Raw genomic sequence first — 27,817 nt, 5'->3', positions numbered from 1 at the left:
TCTTGAGGGAATAATGACAAAGTCTGTACGTGTTCAGTACAGATAGAATTTTTTTCCTTATTTTCAATCCGCAATTGGTTGAGTCCACAGATGTGGAAACCACAGGATACAGAAGGCTGATTGTATTTATTAATATATGATATATTCTATTGTTTTTCACAACTTTTTTCCAAATACTAATTTTTGCCCCAGCTCCCATACCCCCACTTTTTTGAGAAAGTCTGTGTCATCCAGGTGGAGTGCAGTGGCTCGATCTTTGCTCACTGTACCCTCTGCTGTCTGGGCTCAAGTGATCTTCCCACCTCAGCCTCTCGAGTAGCTGGGACTACAGGTGCTCAACCACGTTGGTTAATTTTTTAATTTTTTTTTGTAGAGACAAGGTTTCGCCACATTGCTCAGGCTGGTCTCAAATTCCTGGGCTCAGGCGATCTGCCGCCTCGGCCTCCTAAAGTGCTGGGATTACAATTGTGAGCCCCTGTGCCCGGCAGGTCCCAGCTCATTTTTTATTTCATGTTTTTCCTAGTTATTTGAAACAGTTTTTATCACACATTAAATTTGTACTTCTGCATAGTCATTACTTTGCTTAATCTAGTCTGATCATTGATTTATGATCTCACTTTTAATTACCATAGCTTTTGTAATATCTCACTTTTAATTACCATAGCTTTTGTAGTATGCTTTGAAGATAACTGGGACAAGGTCTTCCAACATTGTTCTTTTTTATATTCTCTATTTTTTCACACTTCTTCCTAGGTCAGTGTTAGACTTGACAAATTCCATGAAAAATTTTATTGGGGTTTTTTAATTAGAATTGCATTTAATTTAAAGATTGATTTTAAAAGTATCATTTTCCCTACCCATAACTCTTCATCTTTTTCCATTTATCCAGGCCTATGTTTTTCAGTATATACATGATATTGCATATGGCCTTGCTAGTTTATTTTACATTTTATAGTATCTGTGGCTGGTATTAGATTGCTTATTGATAGTTGCATAATTATAGGAAGAAGAGGAAAGGCTATGAAGATGATGATTACGTCTCAAAGAAGTCCAAACATGAGGAGGTATGTTTTACTCCAAAGATGAACTCTAAGTCATTTTTGTTACACATTCTGGTGTGATTATACTATTAAGATTTGTTCTCCAAGAGTATAAGCATTATAGAGTTGTGGGTTTTTTCATTTTTTGCATACTTCCTTACGTACAGTACTGTTGTCCATTATTAAAGGGATTTTTCTCTCTCCTGTCTTTGCTTGATGAAAAATCCTTCTTGTGTTCATAGAAAGCAGAAGCAATATGCATACATACTACATTTTTGCTTTATTTCTTATTTTCCAAGGATTTTTCCCTTACCCCCTTTTAAAAACAAATTTTCTGTCAAGTCAGGTAAGTGAATAATCAGAGGCAGAAGGTCACAGTTGTAACCTTTATTCCTCATTGGAGTAGTCTGGTGAGACCATGCCAACATTACTAACAGTGAACTATTACAAAATTTCCTGGTTTATCTTTTGTAATCCACATGGGTAAAAGGAGGAGAACATTTTCCTAAAGGGAGGTAAGAGGTAAACAATACTGGTTATGCTTCAGTGTTATCCTTACCACACTTTTTTTCCTTCTTAGGAAGAATGGACTGACGACGACCTGGTAGAATCTCTCTAACCATTTGAAGTTGATTTCTCAATGCTAACTAATCAAGAGAAGTAGGAAGCATATCAAGCGTTTAACTTTATTTAAAAAGTGTAATGTGAAAACAAAATATATTAAAACTTTTCTATTACTTTCTTTCCCTTTCACAGTAACTTTATGTAAAATAAACCATCTTCAAAAGAGCTAGAATAGCACCTGTTTTGAATATTCTTATTCCATCATGACTAATATCAAATTAAAGCTGCAACTTACTTGCCTAATTTTTTAAGCAAAATATGATAGGCAAACCTATGCTTTTTTAAGAAAAAGGCACCACAAAAACCAAAACTTAGTAGCTAGCTTTAAAAGTGTTAAGGAATGTGTTTTGCCCTCTAGAAACCTTTATAAATGGCTTTTTGAATGCCATCCTGATACATTTAGCTATTTGTCCATTACTATTAAACTGCAGAAGGTATTTCAACTATTACATGGTACTGAAAGCCAGTTGTCTGGGTAATGAATATTATTTGTTTTCTTTACTTACCCAAAAACATTTCCAAATGGGTTTTTTTTAAAAAAACAAATATATGATTTTGAATAGCTGTCTACATCAAACTCTTAGGCTAGTATAGATAAGTAGGCAGAAGCCACTTGTGTATTCGGTTATGGTTTTTTAATTTTGTTTCGATGTAGGGTCTTGCTGTGTTGCCCAGGCTGTCTCAAACTCCTAGGCGCTAGTGATCCTCTGCCTCAGTTTCCTGAGTAATTGGGACTACAGGCATACGTCACCACAGCCTTTAATTAACCTATTAGATCACCTATAAGTGAATCCGTGTAAGTAGATTATAACAGTTACTAGGAATTGTGCAGACCAAATATGTTCGAAAAATGTAATTCAAATTGAAATGAGTCAATTTAAAAATATAAAAGCACAGACTATTACAACAAATTACTTAGATATGAATCATGGCTGCCTCTGTTTCACTGTGTGACCTTGGTAAGTTATTAAATCTCTAAGTGCCAGTTTCCCACACTGAAAATGGGGAAAATAATAATGCCCACTCTTTATAGGATTAATTAGAACAGTACCTGCATACACTTAAGTATTCAGTAATTGCTAACTGTTATAATTGGAACCGAACTGTGGCTGGCTGTATATCAAGCCAGAATTCTTTTCAGGAAAACTGGCTTGAAGGAATTCCGAGTAATTCAAGTGTCCTAAATCTAATTAAATTGCACAGATACACACACCTCCTCAGTCTCAGTACATCCCAGGCTGTACTTTCCAGAAAGGTAAGTACCATTATAATTACATCTACTTTAAGGCAATGCTTACTATGTGCATATTCATCTCTCTAACAATTCTTCAAACTGTAGGCTTGAGTTTTGTGGGGTTTTTTGTTTTGTTTTGTTTTGTTTTGTTTTTTCCCTCATTCTGGAGTGAAAGGAATAAAATTCATGACGTGAGATTTTACAAAAGCTGAGTGGAAGAAGCCAAAAGTTATAAATCCTCCATCGTGGTCCTAGTTAAGTACATTGCTTCTAGGCTCTAGACAGAATTACAAGATATTCACAGTTTTTCTCATTTTCCCTTTCAGATCGCCAAACTTTGGCATCAGAGCAAGGTCCACACTTATCACTGAAAATTTTCCCACCCAGCCCCATTAAAAAAGTTAAAGTGTGAGAGATTTTATTTCAACACTGACAAGCTAGTTACTACAGGGCCTACAAAGGTAAGTAACAAGTTTCCATTTCAACTTGAGAGACAAATGATGTTAAAATATAAGCAGCAGGATGAGTCAGGTTTGTGATTTTAAATAAAAGGGAGAAGGATTTCAGACTGACAGGTTAGTATGGCTAAAGATTGAGGCGTGATTAGTGGGAACCAAAGTGCATAGCAAAATATCTTGACTAGTCCATATCCTCCCTGTCTTCTATCATGTAACTAAGGAAGGAGACCACCTGGGTTGTTCCAAGTCCAGCTATAAAACAGAAGGGATGGAAAGGAGAGTAATTTGATAAAAAAGCCAGGAAGGGAGAGAATGGAATGAATTGAGTTGATTTCAAGGAAAAGGAGCACGGGACATGTTGAGATTTTTGGTATCAATGTTAAACTGTGATTGAAGCCACAGAGGTTAGCAGCCCCCATAGAAATAATTGCCTTTTGTAGCTTGAAACTGTTAAGCAGACATCTTTTAAACCTTTAGCATTTTTTTTTCCTGTATTTTATACATTAGAGGAACAGCATAAAGTGTTGCTCTTGGAATCTAGGCCTTTCCTTACTGTAAGAACACCTCCTTGGGTTCCTGTCTCACCCACTTTTATTACCAATGTCATTCTGCCACATATGTTCCATATGTCATACCTGCCCTGCACAATTATGAGATGGAAGGAATTGCTGCATATATAGAATCCTTTTCAAAAGAGGCCATTAGCAAAAATACTGATCTAAAGCTTCAGCTTCTCCCTGGGCCTTGCTCTGGTGCTAAGGTTTAAACTGCCCCTGAAGGAGGAAGAAAATAAATTAAATGCTTAGCTCTATTTAGACAGAAGTAATCAATTATGCAAGATATCCCTTGGTTTTATTTTAACTTAACCTTTGTGAATACTTCACAAAAATACACATACAGAAGTAAATAAAACTATACAGTTGAACTAAATGTCCAGCAGATACAACAAGTAGTCAGAAGTTCAAAGATGGATAAGTTAGGCAGCTGATGAGGTTTGTCTGCATAATCAAAGGGGTAGGGTAGCACAAATAATGAACAAATAACTTTTAACAAAAACATTCTAGTTAACATAAAAGAAACTGGTAGTCTATGAAATGAAGGGGTAACATGCATTGATCAATACAACAACCAATAATATTTACTGAATTCAAACTATTTACTGTTGTAAACATTTAACAAAGCATTATGAGATCTAAATACAGTCTTTGACAATTTCAACAAAATAAGTAGTATGTTTAAAAAATAAAGCTGATGAGCAATAGATCATTCTATATATTTTCTTTCAACAGTTCCAGCAAGAGAAATAGCACAGTATTTTTTAAAAGTATACAGCAAAGATTGTTCCTATTATAATGACAAACTCTGGAAACTGTAAATACAAATAATCATTGAACAGTCAAATGGTCATATTCCTAATCAGGAAGTAGTTACAGTAAGAACAGTCTGCAATCCAGTTATACACAATTGTCAATAAGAGAATGTGTCAGTTGATTTCATAGTTCTTTCTCTAAGAGAGAGCAAAACTTTGGCAACTGGGTGTACTGAAAATATATTTTCAAAGTTCAAGATACAGTCATAGCATTTTGTTTTGTGAAAGGTGATCTGTACACCAAGGCTCAGAGGTTGTTAAAGATTGATTCCATGTGGAAATAGTGCAAATATCCTGCACAGATAGCTTACAAGGTTGCTGGCATAGTTATGCACTAGCAGAATCTTGGATTTTGTTTGCATAGCTCACACATCATTGGAATGTGGAAAAGTGTGCTATTTTTTGGCAAGAGCAAAGGAGATATTATACTGAAGTGAATTACCATGTTGGGCATGATGAATCCATGCAGAACACTGGGGCGAAGGCTGCTACCTGACATCATTGGTTTTTGTATACTGGTTTTGTTTTTGTTGAAGCAGTTCTGTTATAGCCAGAAGCTTTTTCAGTACGTGCTAGACAGAGGAAAAATGGTATGAAAATAAATGAAAGCTCGGTCAGCAATTTCAGGATGGGAACCTGGATTTGAAAAAAGCCATATCAAAGCAAAGGGATGCATAAAATATTAGCACAATTCCACTCAAAACATAAGTTTCTATTATTCAGTCATTGGCTGAGTATTTCTGGTCATAACTAAGAGAATTTTTATATATAGTGAACAGAAATTTGTGTTTGGCATGCTCCTGTTTTTTAGGCCAGAACTATCACTATCACATTTTGCCAGAAGCAGTTTACCTCTCTTTAAAGGTCTTTTAATTTAATATTTAAGGCAAGTCATATTATTAGCTTTGAAAGCTGGGGGGTGGGGGGCTCGGAGGAACAGGACTTGAGGATTCTAGAATCTCAGATTGTAGAGAACTCAGTCACCAAATTCAATGCTTTAATCCCTTCTACAAAATCCCTGCCAAATGGTTAGCCAGTGCGGTGACAGCATTCACTATCTCCTGAAACTACATTAGAAACTAGTCAAAACTGTCCCTGTGGTCACTTCTTCTCAGTGGCCCTTATGTCAGCTGAGGACATTGAAAATGTAACCCGTTTTGTTCTGTATCTCCAGTATCTTAATTGACCTGGTGTTAAGTCTCTTTGAATACATCCTAATCTGTATCTGTTTGGTGCAGATGGCAGATAGAAAAGTCTATCAATGTAGTCTACTGTTTCTCAAAAGTGTAGGCCATGGTTCACTTGCATCAGAATCCCTATAAATTCCTGGAAGAGTTTGCTAGATGTGCAGCTTTCAAGGCCACACTTCAGAATCTCTGGATGTGAATTTGACAAACATCCCAAATAATAATCATTTGTTTCACAATTTGAGAATCACTTTGGCCATGCACTGTATCTGTATGTGACAGAGAAGAGACAGAAACTGAAAGAAAAAAAAAATCAATACTGACTTACTAGCCATTTTCACATACGTCGCCAAAGTATGTTAACAGTTACACTGCTTTCCAGTAGAATTAAGATGCAGACTCAAGAGCAAAACCTGATGTTTTTCAGTATTAAATGTACATCATTTTAGTCTGGGCCCGTTATTTCTGTCTGCTGAGATCTTTTGTTAATATGATGCAGAGTCTCAAAAATTTAATGTAACAAGAAAAAATGTTAACCAGAATTCAGTTATTTACCACCTCTCAAAGTGTTATCCTTGAAACATCATTGTTAATGAAGGCTGGCAAAAGCCTACCTGCTGTGCACCACGCTCATTACTGAGCGTTCGAAGTTCATCTGAATGAGCCACACAAATCTCATGCAGTGCTGCCAAATCACGGGACAGGTCCGTTCTAGAATGTTCTGTAGTGTCCGGAAGTTCAGGTACGTTCTTTAAGGGAATTGTAAAATTGCATTTAGAAATACAAATCTTTTTTTTTTTTTTAATTTTTTGAGACAGAGTTTCGCTCTTGTTGCCCAGGCTGGAGTGTGATGGCATGATCTCGGCTCACTGCAACCTCCTTCTCCCGGGTTCAAGTGATTCTCCTGCCTCAGCCTCCCAAGTAGCTAGGATTACAGGTGCCTGCCACCATGCCCGGCTAATTTTTTGTTAGAAATACAAATCTTTATAGTCTCATGTGAAAATATTCTAATTGAGTATATTAATTTTTTTTAATTCTCAAATTTCTTAAAATTCTGAAGATTCTTATTGAAATATAAAATTCAGCATTAATGATGGTAAAATATAGACTCTGTAACCTTTGTATTCACATTTAAGCCAGATTCTATTTTTTTCCATAGCATGACAGATGTGGTAAAATATTATTGCTATTCTAAAAATAAGGGTCGGGGGATGTGGCTTCCTAACAATTAGCTTTATATCTGAAATATAGAACATATGCCAAATAGTGTAGGTTAACTGCTAATCTGGATTAAATGCAGCCTATACTTAAAATTCCTAGATGAAATTTCATTATTAAGCTTCTGTAGTTTGTCTAAGTTGATATGCATATAAGTAGGAACTGCACTATGAAAATGCAGTGAGAACATGTCAAGTTAGACATTATCTGTGGACTGTGTTCAGAATACGTGCTAATGTGTGGGAATAATCAGTGTTAATTATGGTACTTTCAGATAAGGTTCATACTATAATTAAAGTTTATAGTATAGGTTGAATATCACCCAAAATGCCTGGGACTAGAAGTGTTTCAGATTTTGGAATATATGCAGTATACTTGCCAGTTGAGCATCCCAGATCCAAAAATCCAGAATTGGAAATTTTCCAAATAGCATTTCCTGTTGGTGCCCAACAAGTTTTGGATTTTTTAGCATTTCAGATTAGGGATACTCAACCTGTACTTTATTATCAACACTAAATGGCAGTGTTATTTTAAGCCTTGGAATAACATTTAACAAAGGCTTGGATTACCAGTAAAATGGTGACAGTATTTGCTTTACACTGCTAAAAACTGCAAAACAATGTTTTCTATGGGATAGAGAAACACGGTTATACAGGATATATTTATTCAGTGATTAAAGGATTATAGCGATGAAAGACACTATATTTGCCTTCAGAGAACTGACTCTAGTAGAAAGGACTTTAGAAAAAGTAATCATAGCAACACAGAGTTTATATATCACAGATATGCAGGGGATGCTTAGGAGGTAAAACAAAAGTTACTTTATTCACGTTTGGGGCTCAGCAAAAGCTTCCTGAAGGAGATAATAATTGAAGTGGGTCTTCAAAAATAAATTTGGCTTATACAGATGGTATACAGATGGTAAAGAAATATAATAGTATTATATTTGGATTCTAAGCAGTATGAAATCCTAGATGTGTGGCATAATTTCTCACACAGTTCCTTAAACATTATAGTAAAAATGTTTTCCAGTGATCAACTATATCCCAGTTCACATACAGAAGCATGATGGACTTTTAGCTTGTCAATTTCACTATGTAGAACTATGCCATAATTTTTCATACACTAAACTAGTGACTCATAGGCATTCCTGATTTGTTTGCCACAAATTGTGGTGTTCTTTTTAACTGAATCTGAATATATTAAGACAGAACATGGACACCTCAATCTCCAAGCCTAGCACTCCCTAATGCCATGCCTTATACCTGGCTCTATTCACATGTACATGTACCTTGCTAGTTTCCCTATATATGAACTGAATTATTAATAAGTTTAGTTTAAAACTGACTCAGTACCTGAAAATCTGTACAATCATGAAAATTTAACTCTTAAAGGCAGGGTCCTAGAAATTATAAAATACCCTCATTCATAATTTTTTAATCACATTTTATTAACAAGGCCCAAATGAGGCATAGATATTCACACTGAATGAAGTGTAACACCAAATCCATGTCTTTTATTCCTAGAAAAGAAGACTTTTCAGTCTATTTACTTATTTAACCTGGTCAGAACTGTGTCATCGTCTTGCTTCAAGCCCCACATAGTAGCAGCAAAGTAAAAAAGCTAAGGAGGCAACAAAATGTCATGGCAGTCAGATGTGATAGCTTTAAAAGGATATGAAAAACAAGACGGACCCTAAAAAATGATAGTAGTCTAAAAGCCACAATAATGTATGCTTTGCTTTAAGAATAAATAGTTTTAATTACAAACAAAAATGCTGTTTTTTGTTTAGGAAGGCAGACAAAAATTTGCAGGCTTTTTGTCTTTTTAGTTTTGGATAGAAAAATCTTTCTAAAGATTGCTGCTTAAATGGGTTAACTCAGCTATGCCAACTCTAAAAACTATATACATACCCCAAGTTCATCTAAAAACATGATCATACGATGTTTGTTGCTTTTGATGAATGGATTGACACCTTCCATGTAGGGCTCCTGAAAAATAGAATGCTTCTATTATATGCAGCGGAAACAAACCACTGTTTGACCTATTAGGTTGGTGCAAAAGTAATTACAGTTAACAGCAAAAACTGCAGTTACTTTCACACCAAATTAATATAGCAAAACTCATACATGTAGCAATACTTCTTATAAATCAGTTGTAGCAGCAGCAACACATTCACAAGAATTAATTAAATCATATAATGACAGTATTTTCCTTCTAGTATATAAGCAAATGGCTATACTGAGGAGTATGGGCATTTTTAATGAAAGAAAATTCTGAACCCAAGCACAAATCATAACACGCAGACTGGCAGACACAAATTGCTTATATATAAAATCACTCAAACATGGCCCCAAATCATAGGTTCGAATCCAGCAGAGATTACAGGGAATTAAAATACAATATAATGAAGACTGCAATAGGAAAATATCTTATTTGTAACCTGCTTCAAGATTCAGATGAATTCAAAACCTAGGCCATACATGTTTACTGTTCATCATACTAAAATCCTGACTACTTAAAACTATGCTATAAATAGGGAAAAGGTTAAGATTAACACACTCGTAAAAATCAATAAGAAATGAGACAAGGACCTCAACAGGCAATTCCAAAGATAGAGACAATGAAAGTCTCTCTAACAGTAATAAAACAATGAAATACAAAATATTCTGCCTATCAAATTGGCAGAAAAGAAAAAAGTATAGTACCCACTGAGTTTTGGCAAGGCTGTGAGGAGCAACAAAAGAATTTTAAGTTGCCGACAGGAAATCTTGTAATACATAGCAAAGCCTAAAACATGTATTAGTAATTTTACTCCTAAGTTCAGCTAATAATTGAACAAGTATGAAAGGAAATGTATGTAAGGATATATGTTACAACAATAACAGGGACAAATTGGAAGCCATGTAAATATCCATTATTAAGAATAATGAAAGAGTTATCTATTTCCACATATGGCAGGAAGTCTGTCACATATTAGGTGACAAACGCAGGAGGCATGATATGATCCCAACTTAATATTAGTCATTATCCTTAGATAGTACAGTTACATGTAGGTGTCAAAAAAAAAAAAAAGTTAGTATTTACAGTGAAGGTTTACTGTGAAATAAAATTTTTAATGAATTTTTGTATTAAAATGTACTCATTTATTATTTTTATGTTAAAAGTGGGAGAATTTGAGTACACTGGACCTTGAAAAATTTGTTTTCTATAATGGCTAAAGTGGTGTTTTTTAAAATTCCACTATTAAAATGTAAAATTTAAACAAGATGCTTTAAACACAAACATACCAACAAAAATAATCTTTCATTGCTAAAAACTTCACTTAAGCCAAATTTTATCGTTTTATCATGTCAAACTTGCAGTCATAAATTACATTTTAAAGTATCAAAATGTTTTTACCTTAGCTCCAAATTCCACAAGATTTGCTAAGTTCTGCACAGATTTAGCCACTAATATTAGTGTTCTTGCAGCAATAGGAGATGGGGAATCTGGAAGAGAATTGGGCACAGCTAATGACACCAACTCCAACAGCACTTTCAGCTAAACCATTATAAATTTAGTACTTTAACATTTCTTTACTGTTACACTACTACCCATTCTTCCATTCAGAACTCAGAATGTTTTTTGAAAAATGTTTTTTGAAAAATTTGTGATCTGTATAATTCAAAAGAACTTGAGTTAAAAGAGGAAAACTGAATATGCTTATCAGTGCTTCTAGGCTTGTGAAAAGGGTACTACAAAACGCAGCAATTTCCAATGGTTGATACTATTTCAGAGGACCTCAAAGCTTTACCTTTACCACTAAAAAAGACTGTCACTCTTACATGTTTTGTGACAGTTCACAAAGCTAGTTTCAGCCTACTCAGGTTAGCAATCTGAGCAATTCCCTGCTCCCAACATTATCTGCAATCCAAATAATTCACTTAAAGCGCAAGAAGCAAGATAAAATCTAGGACCTCTGCTTTATTTTGAGGAGAAAAACATGAAATTTAATAAACTTTTAAAATATTTTAAAGGTAAATCAGGAGGCATTTCCCTGTAGAACACAGATAAGTAGGATGTAAATGACAAGTATTGGTGTCTATTAAATATAAGCTCTGGAACTTAATTATTTAACAGTAAAATCCCATAGATAATCTACCTGACTGCCTAGTTTTAGATAGTGGTGTCTGAGGCAAACATTCAGATAAATTTCTCCAAAAGAATTTCAAACCCTTAATCTTAATGGATTTGTAGATTTAACCACTTTAGTAGCAATAAAAGATAATTACAGAGACGCAAAACATTTTTAATACAATTTTGAGCTTCAGATTATTAAGGTAAAAATTCTGGTTCCTACTGTTTATAATGGTTCATTATTACATTCAAAGTCACAAATATCCCTGTTATGCTTTCTTTGAAAGAAGTGTGTAACACCTGAAAGTCATCTCAAAATGGGTATATGGGTAATAAAACTGGATCAGGTTTACTGAAGTTTAAAATGGCCAGTTTACACTATATAACTGGTGACTTTAAAAATCTCTAATGGGAGGAACCAGGACTGCTTTCTTCATGCGTACACACAGAATACTATTCTAACTGTAGATACCATTTAATTTGATCTTGAAGATCCAGCTGGCAGCAGTCTAGCAATGGGCTAAGCAAAGCTCTTCCCAACTTGAAAAAGCCAAGAAGTTATTTATTATAAAGGTTTTAGACACAATAGGGTCAGAAAAAAAGGTGCAATGTGTGTAATCATGCCATCTCAGATTAGATAGGAAATGGAAGAAAAGAAACAAAAAGAAAAAAGCCGAAGAAGCACAAGGAAGGAAGGGTGCTTTGGAATACTTTATATATGCCAAGACTAGAATTGGATAATCAAAAAAAAAAAAACTAGATTTAATTTATTTTAAGAGTATTCTTACCTAACAGTGTGAAACTGTTAATTGTAATTTTTTGAATTTTGAAATTTATCAAAAGCTGATTACCTGAGATGATATTGAACATCCGTGGATTCAGGATGGCAGGACAGATGAGTCGAAGAAAAACAAAACCACTGAATGGGAGGGAAATTTTTTTTTTTTTTTTAGAAAACACATACATAATGTGTTACATTAAAACAATACATATAAAACAGAATTTTTAGTACTCATAGAACCATAAACTTCACTCTAAACCAATAAAAGGAAGCCCAGACACAGAAAGCTTTAAGAAAACAGTAAGCCAAAGCATCATATTTTAAGAATATATATATATATCTGCTTCCTGAATGTATTACTCACTTTTCCCAATTTAGAATTTGGATTAACTTTGGGAAAATGTTGTTCATCTGTAGTGTTTACTGTCTTGCTTACTATTTATTATTCCAGGCCTAGTGGTCATGTGATACTTAAAGTAGTATCCTCAGGAACCCTAAGAATTTCTGAAACACCACAGGAGTATAAATAAACTTTTTATATTATATAAGCATAATTCTGTACAATTTCATAATTTCACACATCCTCATTTCTTAATTTATTTAAACAAAACAGCCTTAAGTTGGCTGCATTGATTTTGTTGATGATTCATATAAAAATAATAATCCATTGCACTAGAGAAAAGGTGACTTACTGATAAATGAAAATGTCTATAATAGAACACTGGAAAGGTTTTTTTTTTTTTCTTTCTTTTTCTTTGAGATAGGGTTTTGTTTTGTCACCGAGGCTTGAGTACAGTGGCCTGCAATCACAGCTCACTGCAACCTTGAACTGCTGGGATCAAATAATTCTCTTGCCTCAGGCTCAGAGTAGTTAAGACTACAGGTGCACATCACCATACCTGGCTAATTTTTTTTTTTTTTTTTTAATTATTTTTGTAGAGAACAGAGTCTCAACACGGTGCCCAGGACAATTTCAAATTCCTGGTCTCAAGCAATCCTCCTGTCGTGGTCTAAACGTGTTGAGATTACAGGCTTGAGCCACCATGCCCAGCCTGGAAAACTTTTAAGGCAAGACATCAGGAATTCTAAAGTTTTAAAAAGTTGTCAAATTACAAAACAATAGCAAAAGCAAAAATTACACTAACAGCTGTCATACATGATTTTATCTGCTAATTTTATTTTGGGACAATGTCAGTGTGAAAATGAAGCTTGCATAGATACTCCTATGCCTCCTTTAGTCACTGGTAGGGAGGATATGTTGTCATGTAGATAATTTCTCTCTAATTTCCTTTTAAGAAGAATCCACACTAATAACCTCTTACTTGTCCCATGTAAAGACAAGCATTATTCCTAAAATAATGAATTATGCAATTCCTTCTACAGATTGATAGACATAATCTATGTAAAGACAAGCATTATTCCCAAAATAATGAGTTACGCAATTCCTTCTAGACATTAATAGGCACAATCTCTGTTCTCTATTAGAGTGGGTTACCCAATTTCTCAGCATTTACCTTTGAACATGTACCTGTTTGCTAATTTTTGGACTCTTAGAAAGTAGTTACTTCTCAAACAGCATTTATAGGAATTGTAATATATTGGGCTGGGCATGGTGGCTCATGCCTGTAATCCAACACTTTGGGAGGCCAAGGTGAGTATATTACCTGAGGCCAGGAGTTCAAGACCAGCCTGGCCAACATGGTCTGACCCCATCTCTACTACAAATACAAAAATAGCCAGGTGTGGTGCTGCATGCCTGTAATCCTAGCTACTTGGGTGGGTGAAGCATGAAAATCACTTGAACCTGGGAGGTGGGGGTCGCAGTAAGCTGAAATCACACCACTGCACTCCAGCCTGGGCAACAGAGCGATACCCTGTCTCAAAAAAATAACAATTAAGTCTTTAATTTTGGACTTCTCAAATTTAAAGAATATTGTGTAAACTTTACTTGAAAATATTGTCATAATTATACACAGTAGGTCTATGAGCCTGAAACATAACCTTGGCAAAAATGCCCTAAAACACCCTCTTGCATCAGTTTACAATTTCCTGCTGTGTTTGCTTAACAATTATACTTGTTTGAATTTATAGAACAGTTTTAATTTACATCTCACACATAACTGTGCTAGGATATAATTCTTTTCTATTCCTCCCAATCACCATTAATGCCAACAAAAACTGAATCTGTAGTTCTTAAATATTATGTCATATCATAACCAAGAGAAATTTTATCTGCCCCCCAAAAAAAGAAATAGAAGACCCTTGACAAAATTTAGGTTGGAGGCAGGATTAACACACATTTTCAAAACAAACTGTAATAATGGTGTTAATGGTTGTCTGATTATTTTAAATATAGCATGGCATGACTATGTATATTCTAAATAACAAATTATATTATTAGAAAACTGCTGTATTCCATGATGCTTTTGCATTAAATTTCCATTTGCCTGGAATTAGTTGGGGTATTGGTTGGAGTATGCTTAACAAAAGCAAAAGCCTACAAATAAGACTTAAGGATATCAGATTGGGTCTTAGAAAGTTACCTTTAGTTGTGCCTTAGCCACCAGCTTTCTATATAACCTTAGTTCAACAACTTAACCTCTCCAGACAGATCTGCTTCTTCATTGGAAAGTAAGTTAGAATAATGATAATTAAGTAACCTTATATAAGCTCCCAAATTCCATGATTTGCCAAAGCAGTTCTTCCTATAGAATAATGATAATGAAGTCCCTTTATATAAGCTCCCAAATTCCATGGTTTGCCAAAACAGTTCTTCCTAATTATGGTACAATGAGCAGACTGAAACACAGCTTCAGCACCACATGTTCTGGTTCCAGATTAGCTCAGATTCACAGATTGTAATAAACCAATTAATATCTAAATCAGTCAATTACTGCTCTTCTCTTTTAGTGCCAATCAATGTGTGTGTGTATGTATGAAGAATATTATATGAAGTTAGCTACAGATTTTGTTTGTATAACTTTTAACCTCATCCTGTAAGGGTTTAAAAATCCCTAATACTTGACTATAAATGAATGTTCATGTTTTTAGAAAATGCAAACGGTAGCTAAATCTCATAGTAACTTTAAGTTTAGGAGCCATTTGGACTTAGAAAATATGCAATAGGGCTTTGACATAAAAGTCAAAGAAAAACGTTGAACTGTATATTGTTATTCTTCAATTTTTCACAATTATCCATCTATCAGTTTGTGATTTAACAAATGAATTGATGAGTCTTACCTAACAACTCTTGTTCTCATGGTGGTATTTGTAGGCCACTTATGCTGAACAGATTTCTGTAAACACCCATAAATATATCTCAGTGTCCTGCCAAAACAACACAATCATCTCAACACAGAAAGCAAGTGAAACTACTGATCTCCTAGCAGCCGAAAGCTTAATTTACCCAAATATACCACAGTTTAATAAAACTGGCCTTTTCCCCCAAAAAAGTATTTTGCCACAGGTAATGAGACATTTAGAAGGGGTAAGGAAAATTTTATCGACTAAGTTTATCATCATCAATTTATTCAGTCAACTTCCTGACATTTACTTTCAGATACAGAGAACTAACCAGCTGCAAACTCTGGGGAGAAAGATTTAGACTTAGGTTAACTTCTACCTAAACAAGTGAGTTCACTAATACTGGAGGCCTAAAAGCATATTAACAGAGTGATTAATCTATCAAGTATAGACTAAATGGATAGACAAGATATCTTTTACAATCTCAAATCTGAAACTATAAACCTCTATTCACTCCCCAAGCTATACAAACCAGACATATTGGCTTGTACAAAAACAATGGGTGGTTTTATTAAGACAGTTATTTTCTTTAAATATAATTCATCTTATAAAGATTAACCATGACTTTTTCAGAGTATAATATTAGGACAACAGAAAAGCTTTCACATGTTTTAGAAATAGAAACTTCTCAAGACATAGATACATAATTTCTTGTCAAATGAAAATTTCACCACTTACGGTGGAAGTATTTCTGAAGCCATGAATATTTTCTCCACAAGCTCTGAAAGTATGTTCAATAGGTGTGCTAAATTAGTGTTCACATCTTCATTTTTTTCTAACTTTGATGGACTTAACTAAAAGAAGGAATAAATCAATAGAAATGCATTGTTGGCAATGACAAATGCAAATGAATTGAGGAAAACAAGTAGTTGTAGTTTTCAAGGTTCTCTATTTTTCAGTATCGCTGTGTGTACTGATCTTTTTTCTTTGTATAAATGGGAGTTTTTAAGTAGTTTGCTCTATGGAACTCCTGGTAGGTTTGTTACCATTTATTCCCAATTACCCAACTGAAAAGCAAACAGTGGTTAGTCAATTCTATTTGAGGGTAAAAAAAAGCTGATTAAAAGCCCTTTCTGAATGAGGCTTATTTAATGGCTAATAAAAATATCAAATGTCTTAGGCAGAATCACAAACCTTTCTCAGAACTTCTCCTGTAACCCTTCTGATCTAGTGTCAGCAGAGTACATTTATCTATGGAAGTCCGAATTCCACAGCCTATATCTAAAGTCCAGAGACTCCCTACCTACCTGCTGCACTTCTGTGTCATCCTTACGCTGGGCCAACTATGGCATTACTCCAGATTTCCAAAATTAAATCACTAATTTCTTCCCTTCAGGTTATTAGTACGAATTGACACCTTCGTGCAGGATTAACATTTGCTAGGTCCCAGTGTCCACTGTCGAAAACAATTCCTTAAACTGATTTTTGTATCAGATCTAAAATATGTATTTCTTTGTAGCTGCTTTACCATTAAAATGAGAGAATATATGTGTGAGATTCCACTTACTGTCTTAATAGTTTATTATGAATTTATACTGAAGGTTCAATAATCCTAAAAAGATGTTTTTGTTTTAGTCAAGGTTATCTCATAATTCTCCTCTTGCAAAAAAACCTTCAAGGACAAACCTAGATGTAATGAAGTGCTACACAGGTCATATGATAAGTCACTAATAAAACCTTCAATGTATGTTATGCATGCTTTCTATAAGTAGTATATAGATTACTAGTGCAGTAGAGGAAATGATAAAAGTATTTTCATGAATTTCTGGTGCAACTTGATGGTTTTTAATCCCAAAATAAAGTACATCTTTTTAAAAAAGTCCATTTTGCAGAACATTTTTATAAATGTATTAGAGACAGGTATAACTGCTATGAGGAATAATTTTAGAAATTTAATATTTTCCTTAAAATGTAATTGGCTACAAATTATTACCTACTAAAACATTAAATTCTTACCTCACAAGACTGCTTGCTTTCCATTATCTTTAAAATAGAGTCTTTCAAAGCATGATGAACAAACTGTGTAGCAGTGGCTTTCATATACTGCTCCATCAAGGTGCTTGCAAGTGTTGTGGCTCGAAATAGGGTAGTGGCTTCATCTACACAAATATTTACATTAGAAGATTATTTGTAAAGGACTGACCTAATGTGACCAAATTGGAAGTTAAGTGAATTCATTTTACCTCAAAAGGAATAACCACTTAAACGTACTTTTTGCATGCAGCATTGAAGTACTAATTACAGTGACATCCTATACTTCTACAGACTTAACTCTGTAAGACTTTCATATGTATTACCTCATTAGATCATAAACAGGAGAAGGGATTAACACTGCCATGTTCATATGGAAAAATGAAGTCTCAGAATTGTTATATGTAAGATCAGTTAGACAGCTAGTGACAAAATTAGGACCACAAATCAGCTTTCCTGCCCATTGACCCCATGCTTTGAAACTTTGGGGTTTATTTACAATTAAGGATATAACACTAAATCCCAGTTTAGATTAATTTATTAGCTTAAAACGTGTCTACTGAGTTTCAGTAAAATTTTAATGAAATACAAATGCTACAGAAAAGATAAACTCAGTGTAAAATAAGGACCACCATTTTATCTATTCCTTGACAAATCTGTATTTTGTGATGACAAGGAAATAGTTCTAAACTTTACTATTTATTTGGGGAACCTAGAAGCAAGAACTATTACTGAATCAAAGTGCTGGGTGGGGGGGGGGGCATTGGGGGGGCCGGTGGATTATTTTGTAAGCCATAAAAGCACTGTGAGTCCAGCAGCTTGGGAACTCTACCTATCTATAAAAGTTAGAAATAAAATGCAACTGACACCCAGCTTCTGTGAAATGAATAAATAAACAAGACCTGTAATCCTGGCACTTTGGGAGGCCGAGGCAGGCGGATCACCTGAGGTCAGGATTTCAAGACCAGCCTGGCCAACATGGTGAAACCCCGTCTCTACTAAAAAATAAAATAAAAATTAGCCGGGTATGGTGGCATGTGCCCGTAGTCCCAGCTACTCGGGAGGCTGAGGCAGGAGAATTGCTTGAACCCGAGAGGTGGAGGTTACAGTGAGCTGAGATTGCACCACTGCACTACAGCCTGGGCGACTGAGACTCCATCTCAAAATAAATAAATAAACAAGAGAATACAATTAAATATGCCAGACAATCAAGCACTATGAGCCATTGATGTAGACACAGATACCACTTTCTTGTGGCTTCTAGTACTTATCTGCCAAACTCTGCATTAGAAATATCAGCTCCCCATAGTAACCAACATAATCAGAACTGATATCCAACTGCAATTTTTAATGAGGGAAAACAGAATAACTTACCTTGCAATATAATTTAACAATTTAGTATATTCAGAGATAGAGTCCATATATCCTTGATATAAAATCTAAACCCAGTTTCTTAAAGTATCACACTAATATAGCCATACTATACCTTCCATGCTTATTTCTCTGTCATTTAGTGTGCATAACAACAACGATTCAAGCTTTTCGTGAAGAAAAATCCTCAGTAGGATGCTGGCCAATAGTGTTCGGTCTTGTCCACATACATGTGATAAAGCGTAGACTACATGAAGTTCCTTTTGCAGTATAAGCTAAAATGACATTTTAAAAGACTGTTTAAAGTACATAGCATTAAGCATGCTCCATGAGACTAACAAGAAATATGTTCTTTCACAAGTTCTTATATTTAAAATGATGTCCCACTGAATAAATTTATTTAAAATAGAATGAATTCGTAATCTACCTATTTCTACCAAAATCACACTATAAAACAAGGTTTTAAATCTTCTCTGGCGTCAGTGTGCTACTAAGCTATGAATTACTATGTTTAGCTTAATAGATTTTTTATTAAATGTTAAATGTTTCTGTTAATTCCAACAAAAACAAGATTGATAAATAACTTAATACCTCTTTAAATTCACTGTACTCTTCTTCTGGCATGATTTTTTCCATAGAGTATCGTGCTCGAACACGCAGGGACCCTGGTTCAATACCTTTTAATGGTATATGGGAGCTGAGCAGAAACCATTCATCTGTGGCATGCCCTTTCTGTAATCGGCTCAACTGGCAGCGCATAAATACTTGGGAAGAAAAACAAGCAATTATTGTCTAAAAAGATAACATGATAGTCATGCAAGTAAATTTTTCTGGTGTTCAGTCTTCTCTATGGTGTTAAATGCTTTTCATTAAAGGAGTTTTCAATAACATCACAAATTCAATATTTAATTGCTTCATTCGTTTACTGAATGTCTACTGTGCACTAAACTCTGATAGGTAGGGAGTATAGAGATGATTGAGATGTGGTCTTTGAGTTGCGTAGAGGTCAGTTTAGTCAGTAAGGCAAGAAATCAATTATGTTTCAGCATTAAGTGCTGTTAACAGTGGTGAATGCTATTCGAGTACAGATAAATAATACCTAATTCAGCCTGTGGAGGTGAAAACTCCACTTTAAACAGGTAACCCTTGAGCTGACAAGATCTGGAAGTGTAGCTAAGAAGAAAAGTAGTGAAAAAAGAAAAGAGAGCACTTAAAATATAAGGTATGGCCTTCCTTCTGTGTCATTACTGTGGGGTTTGGATTTTATCGTAAAAGTAATGGAAAACTAAAATTACTACAAAAAATTACAGAATAAACATTTTATAGAGGAATATTCAGGCTTTAATCTGTCTGTTAATACATATCACTTCCTTCCCTAAGCCTGAGTGTTAAGAAGGTATTAACCTAATTCACCCTGATGTGAACTGGTAAATCCCACTGTCAACTGCTTTAGAGCAGTATGGAAGGAGTTGTGCTGCTGAGGACAGGAACTGGAAGCCTTTGACTACCAGAAGTGAATAAATGATATATTCAAGTTTAAGGGAAATTTTTAAATAGAATACTTTTTTACTAATATGCTAATGTAATCCCAGCACTTTGGGAGGCTGAGGCAGGCAGATCACCTGAGGTCAGGAGTTCGAGACCAGCCTGGCCAAAATGGTGAAACCCCCGTCTCTACTTAAAAAAAGTACAAAACTTAGCCAGGCATGGTGGTGGGCGCCTGTAGTCCCAGATACTCAGGAGGCTGAGGCAGGAGAATCGCTTGAACCTGCGAGGTGGAGGTTGCAGTGAGCCAAGATCACACCACTGCACTCCAGCCTGAGCAACAAGAGCAAGACTCCATCTCAAAAGAAAAAAACGGAAAAACCTAAAAAGTAGAAAGAAGGGATGAGGGCATGCCCTACAAAAAGACCACTGTAATCATTTTCTTATTCTTCCTATTCATTGGAGAAAGGAGGGTGGCTAGATACTTTAATCTTAATTGCCTAACAGTATGTACGGTTGAACCGTGTTGGTCTTTTTCTTTCTTAGGTATACTCTTTCTTGATAATCAATACTTTAAGATAATCAATACAATAATGCAGAAAGAAACTATCTCAAATTATACTACGTGCATTTCTGATTTTTTTTTAAATTTCTATTTCAAGACTATTTCATTGTGAATTTTAAAAGTATATAAAACATGCTTTTTCTATTTTAGAAAGTTTCTGTATCAACTTACAGATATCAGGATCTTTGCTTTTCTTTGTTTTATTACTGAGAGTTATTTCAAATCTATTGATGTCAGGAGGAAGATCACTAAAGGAGCAAGGAGAAAAAGAATTAACAAAATGATTTGGCATCAAACTACCTTATTTCTTTAGTTCTAGTATCAAATAAACCCCCATTTCTGCAAAAAAAAAAAAAAAAAAAAAAAAAAAGAGTGTGCTAGACCTAAAACCAGATTGACAACGTATTTTATTATTTGGTATACAGAAGACACGCAAATTACACACTTTTCCTACCATCTTTAACCTCCTAAACTAATAATTCATTCAAATAAGTACTGGAAACCCTAGTAAACATTTTGTATGTGTGGATTAGTAAAGTTTTTTGACTTGCTAATAATTCATGTTAATAACTAAGTGGAAAAACCAAGGGCATAGCACTTCACAAATAAAGGTAAACAAATACAACAGAAAAAAAAATATATATATAGCTATTAGGATACCTGAATATGGCACCTTGTTCTGATGGTTTAGAGACCAAAAAAAATAGAAAGAAATGCAATATGGTAAAAGAAAATGATTAATGTAATGATAAAATAAGACTTACTCAAAGACAAACTCTTCTGACCACACTGGGTTTTGCCCTTCCCTTGCATGAGTTTTTGCTACTTGGACACTATTCAAGTAGATGTTACAATATGGATTAGTAAAATGTTTTACTGGGAGTTTATGGGCTTCTTCAATATGTAAAACAAGGCTGCTGACCTAAAAAAAAAAAAAAAAAAAAAAAAAATTACCCCAGATTTCTATAATTGCACATTTCAAAAGCAATTACTCTAAGATACAAAGCCAAAAATAATAATTTATTTTCCCCTTTTTTCAGAAAATATGAGCTTTGGTTATATTTTTCCTTTACATATGACATACTTAAAATATTCAAACATTTAAAATAATTCTTCCCACCTAAAAAGATAAAACAATGCAATTTTATTTTACAAGTTATTTCTCCCACTATATACTTGGAGAAATAATGAAATACATCTTTTCTACCATAAAACAATGATAAAGAGAAAATGAAGTTAAGAAAATTCTTTACTAATGTAAGTAAACAACTGTCACTACTCATCGAAATCCCGTATGTTATATAATATTTATCTGGAAGATTCTATTTCTATAGAAGAGTTCCACAGCTAAACACTTTTAAAACACTGACCTTACCTTCTTATTTTACAGGAAAGGATACAAACCTAAAGAAACTAAGCTATTTGTCAGTTTGGATGCCAAAACTTAGATCATCTACCTTCTAGTATCAGGTCCTCTTTCTCTCTTGCCATATACTACTTGTGTGGCCTTGGACAAATCTGTCCCTCTAAGCCTCATCTTTCTAATATGTAAGTATAAAGTCTACACTACAGGTTGTAATAAGGATTACAAACTAGTTATCCCTCAGTTATCTGTGGGGGACTGATTTCAAGACCCTCCACCTCTCTCTCCTGGCAGATAACTAAGCCCAAGATGCTCAAGTTCCATATAGAAAATGACGTAGTATCTGCATAAAATCTATGCATGCCCTCCTGTATGCTGTAAATCATCTCTAGATTACTTGTAATACCTAATACAATGTGAATGCTATGTACATAGTTGTTATACTGTATCTTTTTATTGTATTTTTTTCTGAATAGTTTTGACCCATGGTTGGTAGATTACAGTGATGCAGAACCCATGAATAGAAAGGGCCAACTGTATATGTAAGTCACTAAATCTCACTGCCCACTGATACATAAAAAGTGTTTGAGATGTTAGCTATGATTATGTTAAACCTGCAAATGTCAGTTTAATGGCTCACGTTTCATACAAAATACAACTTGCTCTTATTTGCAAAAATCCAATCTGATTTTTGATAGCTTACAAAATGTTACAATGTTATGAAGACATGGCGATTGTGTGTCTACTTAAATGTCCCTGGCGAAGAGCCAGACTTTGGGTTACAGGGACTATTTAGTCACCTAAATGTCAACCATTATCCACTCCCAGTAGAACAGTATGTTAATCACTCAGCTTATCAGATATTCACATGAAGAGAACAGGAGACACTTTGGTCAGTAAATATTGTACTCAACTTTCTTTAAAACCTCGAGAATGTCAAAATTTGCCTAACTTCTTCCAATTATATAGGGATTACTATAAAGAAAAAAAGCTAAGAAATGGAGGTTATAAAGTTACCCTTGTAAAGGCAAAAAAGAGAAAGCCTAGCTTAACTCTCCACAACTCGAAGTATAGGGCATGTTACAGTTTCAAATAAGATTAAATATCTCCTAAGAGTTAAGCAGTAGGTTTTAAAAGCTGTTCTTCAAAATGAAAATCCCAAAAAAGTTTATTGAGATTTGTGCTATAAATCTGATGATCTTTTCAATGTTCTACTTTTTTGAAAAAGGCCAAAATAATTTTTTAAAGGAAAATTAAGTGCCCAACAGAACAGTTTCTGCTGTGTTGGTTTAGTATTGTTATTTAAAGTGGAAGAATAATCTTTCTTATGTTTTTAACAGTTGGCATTTTGGACTAAGAAAGAACATTCTCTTTCATAAAGAAGTAACATTTTCCTGCTACTAAAGCAAGTGGCAGCATGGCTTAACCCCTCCTAAGATATGATGTCCAAAACAGTTCAGATAAAAATAAAATAAAAAGAGCGAAGCGTTAGAGCAAAATGTGACAATTAAAAATCAAAGAAAATTAAGCTTCACCTGACGAAGGCGTTTATTGGATGTCCCTGGACTACTTTTCCGTAAATTGCAAAATGCCTGCAGACCTTTCATCCAATCCTACAAAGAAAAAAAGCATTTCAAAGAAATATACACTAGTTTATTTGGTTTCCAAATCATCAGTTAGGTTTTTTTTTTTTTTTCCAAATTCAACAATTCCTTCCTTCTCTAGACTGCCCTTTCGTTTCTCGGACTATATTGCACTTTATAACAATAACCAATAATAAAATAATAAATAATAAAGTAATAACAATAAAACAACCAAAACAGTTGTAATTCTGTATAAATCTTTGTTTGAATTTATGTATTAAACACATCGAGTGGCCATTAATTAGCCAAAAAATCAATTTACATGAAAGAAACTGTTTCTCCCAAACATACTACCTTGGGGAAGTTAACTGTCAAGTATAATTAAGCTGTTACACTTGAGGCAAGCTTAGGTGGAATTTAACTTGATACATTTTTTGAAAAGGGGAGAGGGCTGATTCTAAAACCAACTGATAACGTTATGACTGATCCCATGACAAGCATGCTAATCTATACTTTAGGCCATGATACAGGCAGAAATGTATAAGGGGATTTGGGTTATTTTTAAGCTTTTAAATATAACATTAGATTTTAAAAATCATTTTAGCCTAATATTCAAATCAAATTGCAGCCATATTTTTTAAATGTTTAGTGCTTTGGGGGAAAGAAGAGAACTAAGGTTTATTAAAAATAAATCTAAATATTCACTTTGGTTTTTACATGTTTCTGGAAAGCTGTGTTCTATTGCTTTATTCAATTATGTCTTTAGTTTGTTGGCTATTTCAGTGAAGCTGAACTTTATCAATATTTAGAGACAGTCTTTATATTACAGCAAATTAAAACCAAATCAGTTACCATAGCTTTTTGAAATAGAAGAGAATAACCAGAGACCCCCACAGCCCAACAAATCGACAAAAACTGGAAATACCATTTATGGAAATATATAAATATTATGTATAAATACATTTAAAACATATTCTAAGGCTGCAAAACATGCTGAAATGTCACTATGGTATGTGACACATTTTTATTCAGAAAGACGGACGATGGTAAAATGATTAGAAAATAGGATACTGAAGTTTCTAACTCAATTTCTAACATTTAAAAAAATCATGTAAGTTACCAAAATGTTTTGAGCCCTACCTTTCTCGTCTAAAAATTAGGAATACATAGCCATAAAATTTTATGTGCATTACATGTGAAATGAGCATTTAAATGAGATATTTTATAAAGATGTGAAATACGACATTCAGTTACGAGCTACAAAACACAGTGGCTCATTCAAGTTTATTCTATGAGTCTCATGCTAGGATCCAGTTTTAAGGGCATCTTCTTCATATCTAGGGTTGGCAAATTATATTTCCAACAAAGCCACTTTCACTTCTTAACCACGTTTAAGTTCCTTCATTAGAGTATAAGCCGAAATTTAGCCATATTTGTGTAAAATACGACCATATACCCCAGAAGTATTAGGGTTCAAAGAAAGCAAAAAAAAATTTTAAGAGACAGTATCTCAGTCTGTTGCCTAGGCTGGGGTACAGTGTCTCAATCTTACTCACGGTAACTCAAACTCCTGTGCTAATGCAATCTTCCTGCCTCATTCTATCCAGTGGCTGGGACTACAGGCATAAGCCAGAACACCCAGCTAATTTTTTACTTTTGTTATAGAGGTGGCGTCTCCGTTTGCTGCAAAATATTTTTTAAAGAGTTTTTTTCTTTAATATTATTTCTTCACAAAATTACTTAATAGAAGCTGTAAGAAGGACACTGCACGTGGATCAATAGCTAATCTAAAGTAGACATTATATGTAGACTTGGCTTGGAGAATAGATTCCTAAAATCTCTTTCCTTGTGTTGACTGACTTTTATTTTCAGACATGGAGTTCAACCAGTGAAGAAGAATAATTAATGCCTGTTAGCAAAACTAACTGGCTTACCTTTGGATTGTACTGAGATTATCTACAGCCTTTATGCAGAGAGGATTTTAAACGAGCATTCTCAGTTGGACTCAACATCATAGAGTATTTAAAGGTCAATTTAAAATGGAGTTTTCATTCCTAATAACCCTTCACTGTGTTTGTTTCTGCATTTCTTTCAGAAAACTTTTTACATATGAAATCTCTTTCCTTAAAATAAGAGATGATTAGATTTCAGGGCTTCTATCACTTTATCTTGAATGCAATCGTTTTCTATTTCAGTTAATAAGAAAACATGGGCTAACATAAAAGTTTACGGTGGTTGAAGAAACAGTACTCTTACCTCTGCTTGTTCTGGAGTTTCTCCCGCAAAGTAAAAGATGTAATGTTCTTCGCTAAAGTGCTGAACTACTATCTGAAAACAGTTTGGCCTTTAAATTAAAAACAAAAATTATTAGGAAGCTTAACAAAAAGCAGCAAAATATTTATACCAGCTTCCAAAACACAATAAATAACATAAAATTATAATTCTTAAGAGAAATAATACTCCACTGTACTAGATTATTAAAAAGAAGTCAGCTGTATATATTTTAGAAAACTTTATGTCAGCACTATTAAAATTTTATCAGTGTTTCAAAGTGTAAACTAAAGCAATTTCAATTAATTGTAAAAGACATTAGAAATAAAGTTACAAACAAATTGAAGCTGAATTGCTACAACTACACACAGCTAATCTGAAAAACTTTATATGCACTGGAAAAAGACTAGAAATGTTCTTAGACCAAAAATGTTCTAAGTAATTATCTCTAAGGAGATTGCAGGTGATTCTATATTTTCAAATTTTTCTAAACTGATCATTTTTCTTCACCTGTTGAAATGGAAACATCATCTCCTTATACATATGCTGTTCTAGAGTTTAAGTGAACAGCTGTGTACAACAAATGTTCGTCTTCCTTTAGTATTATTATAAATCATTTGATACCACTTTTGAAAATGGTATCTTTCCAACTAGACTTGAAAATATTGATAAAATCTTTACTAAGGGCCTGCATGTTTTTGGAACTCAATAAATGTTACTTCTATTTCCTGCTTTAAACAAAGATTTTGTATCATGCTAATGTTAGGAGGCCATAGCAAAAATACACAGAGGACAGGCTTAACACTTATTAAAGATAAAGACTATCTTTTCATGCTTTGAGAATGTCCTAAAAATAATCATGGAAAATAGGAATTGGAAACTCCCAATTCTAAATATTGCCTGTATCAGACTAACCATCCTAGTTGGATAAAATTTAAAATATTAATACAAAACAAAAAAAACAACTGTTTGAAAGCAGTGGAGAACAACCAAAGCAGCTAAGATTTGAGGAGCCAAGATCATACTATAATGAACCCGACATTCTCCACAGCTTTTCCATTCAAGGCAGTTGCCAATTCCTAAGCTGTGTAGCTGAGACGCTAAGCAGAAAATAGTAGCTAAAAGGCTAAAAAACTAACTACAAATCCAGTAGTTTGACAGTGCTGGGAGGGGGAAAAAAATGAATTTCAGGCTTTCCACTGAGACCCCTGAAGGGCTATGCCTTCATGATAAGGGCAAATCAGAAATGGAACAGCCTTTACAAGATGTACTATCCCTACACTATCCGTAAGAACAATTCTTTCTGGACATAGTAACATTATTATCCATAGTTTCCATAGTTTTTCATGTACAATGTTTACCATTCAATCAAAGTAAGTAGACACTACAGGCATCAGGATTAAATGGCTAAAAGTTGCTGGGATTACAGGCGTGAGCCGCTGTGCCCAACCTTAAAAGAAAAATCTGTTTTCTAAATGAGAGACTTGAGTTTAGTTCTCATTAACATAACTTTTTCATACTAGGTTTCAGACTTGGTATCATTAAATATAATTCATGACAAAGACTTTTTTTAATGTCTTCATATTCTTTTAAGTCACCTTCAACAAGAAACTGCACAAGAAACAAGTTACAACTTCATAGCAAGTGATAAAAGTATATTTATTGCTTTTCCCCATACCAGACAAACTCCTTTCTTGTTACTAACCAGAATAGGAATCATTCAGAATCTTCAACTTGTACTTCAAGGATCTGATCCTTCTTTTTACTCTAGCAGTTCTTTTTCTTTTACTGTCAAGTGTAATGTGGACCTTTCTTTTGATTGTGCCAATAGATTTCCAATCTAACTGCATCTGTTCATATAAACTAATGCTAAAG

General features: G+C 34.1%; 2 protein-coding genes across 12 annotated transcripts in view; one reads left to right on the top strand and one right to left on the bottom strand.

Moving 5' to 3' along the window:
• Positions 1-26,285, top strand: part of CCNH (cyclin H) — a 43,146-nt gene extending 16,861 nt beyond the window's left edge. For 2 of the 11 annotated variants that reach the window (XR_012413840.1, XR_012413835.1), the window contains exons 8-11: positions 1,004-1,064; positions 1,621-2,919; positions 3,225-3,359; positions 19,314-19,572. Coding sequence is in view for 2 of the 11 variants with exons in the window: in XM_065546480.2 (XP_065402552.1) it covers positions 1,004-1,064; positions 1,621-1,659 (100 nt within the window). In the remaining 9 variants the exon portion in view is untranslated. Of the gene's footprint in view, positions 1-1,003; positions 3,360-6,730; positions 6,850-19,313; positions 19,573-22,115; positions 22,767-25,543 lie in introns of those variants that run through there. The other 9 variants (XR_012413839.1, XR_012413833.1, XR_012413838.1 and 6 more) reach the window with 7 other exon arrangements.
• Positions 4,190-27,817, bottom strand: part of RASA1 (RAS p21 protein activator 1) — a 121,389-nt gene continuing 97,761 nt past the window's right edge. Inside the window, exons 12-25 of the mRNA XM_065546478.2 lie at positions 25,928-26,015; positions 23,624-23,701; positions 21,490-21,647; positions 20,897-20,973; positions 19,267-19,439; positions 18,791-18,950; positions 17,290-17,432; positions 16,012-16,127; positions 15,271-15,357; positions 12,101-12,168; positions 10,533-10,621; positions 9,044-9,121; positions 6,527-6,661; positions 4,190-5,297 (exon numbers count right to left, since the gene is read on the bottom strand). Of these exons, the coding sequence (XP_065402550.1) occupies positions 5,214-5,297; positions 6,527-6,661; positions 9,044-9,121; positions 10,533-10,621; positions 12,101-12,168; positions 15,271-15,357; positions 16,012-16,127; positions 17,290-17,432; positions 18,791-18,950; positions 19,267-19,439; positions 20,897-20,973; positions 21,490-21,647; positions 23,624-23,701; positions 25,928-26,015 (1,534 nt within the window). The 3' untranslated portion in view covers positions 4,190-5,213. The remainder of the gene's footprint in view (positions 5,298-6,526; positions 6,662-9,043; positions 9,122-10,532; positions 10,622-12,100; positions 12,169-15,270; positions 15,358-16,011; positions 16,128-17,289; positions 17,433-18,790; positions 18,951-19,266; positions 19,440-20,896; positions 20,974-21,489; positions 21,648-23,623; positions 23,702-25,927; positions 26,016-27,817) is intronic.

The sequence above is a fragment of the Macaca fascicularis genome, chromosome 6, assembly GCF_037993035.2.
Source record: "Macaca fascicularis isolate 582-1 chromosome 6, T2T-MFA8v1.1".
Classification (NCBI taxonomy): Eukaryota; Metazoa; Chordata; class Mammalia; order Primates; family Cercopithecidae; genus Macaca; species Macaca fascicularis.
The sequence above is the reverse complement of the archived record's forward strand: the minus strand, read 5'-3'. Positions and strand labels throughout refer to the sequence as shown.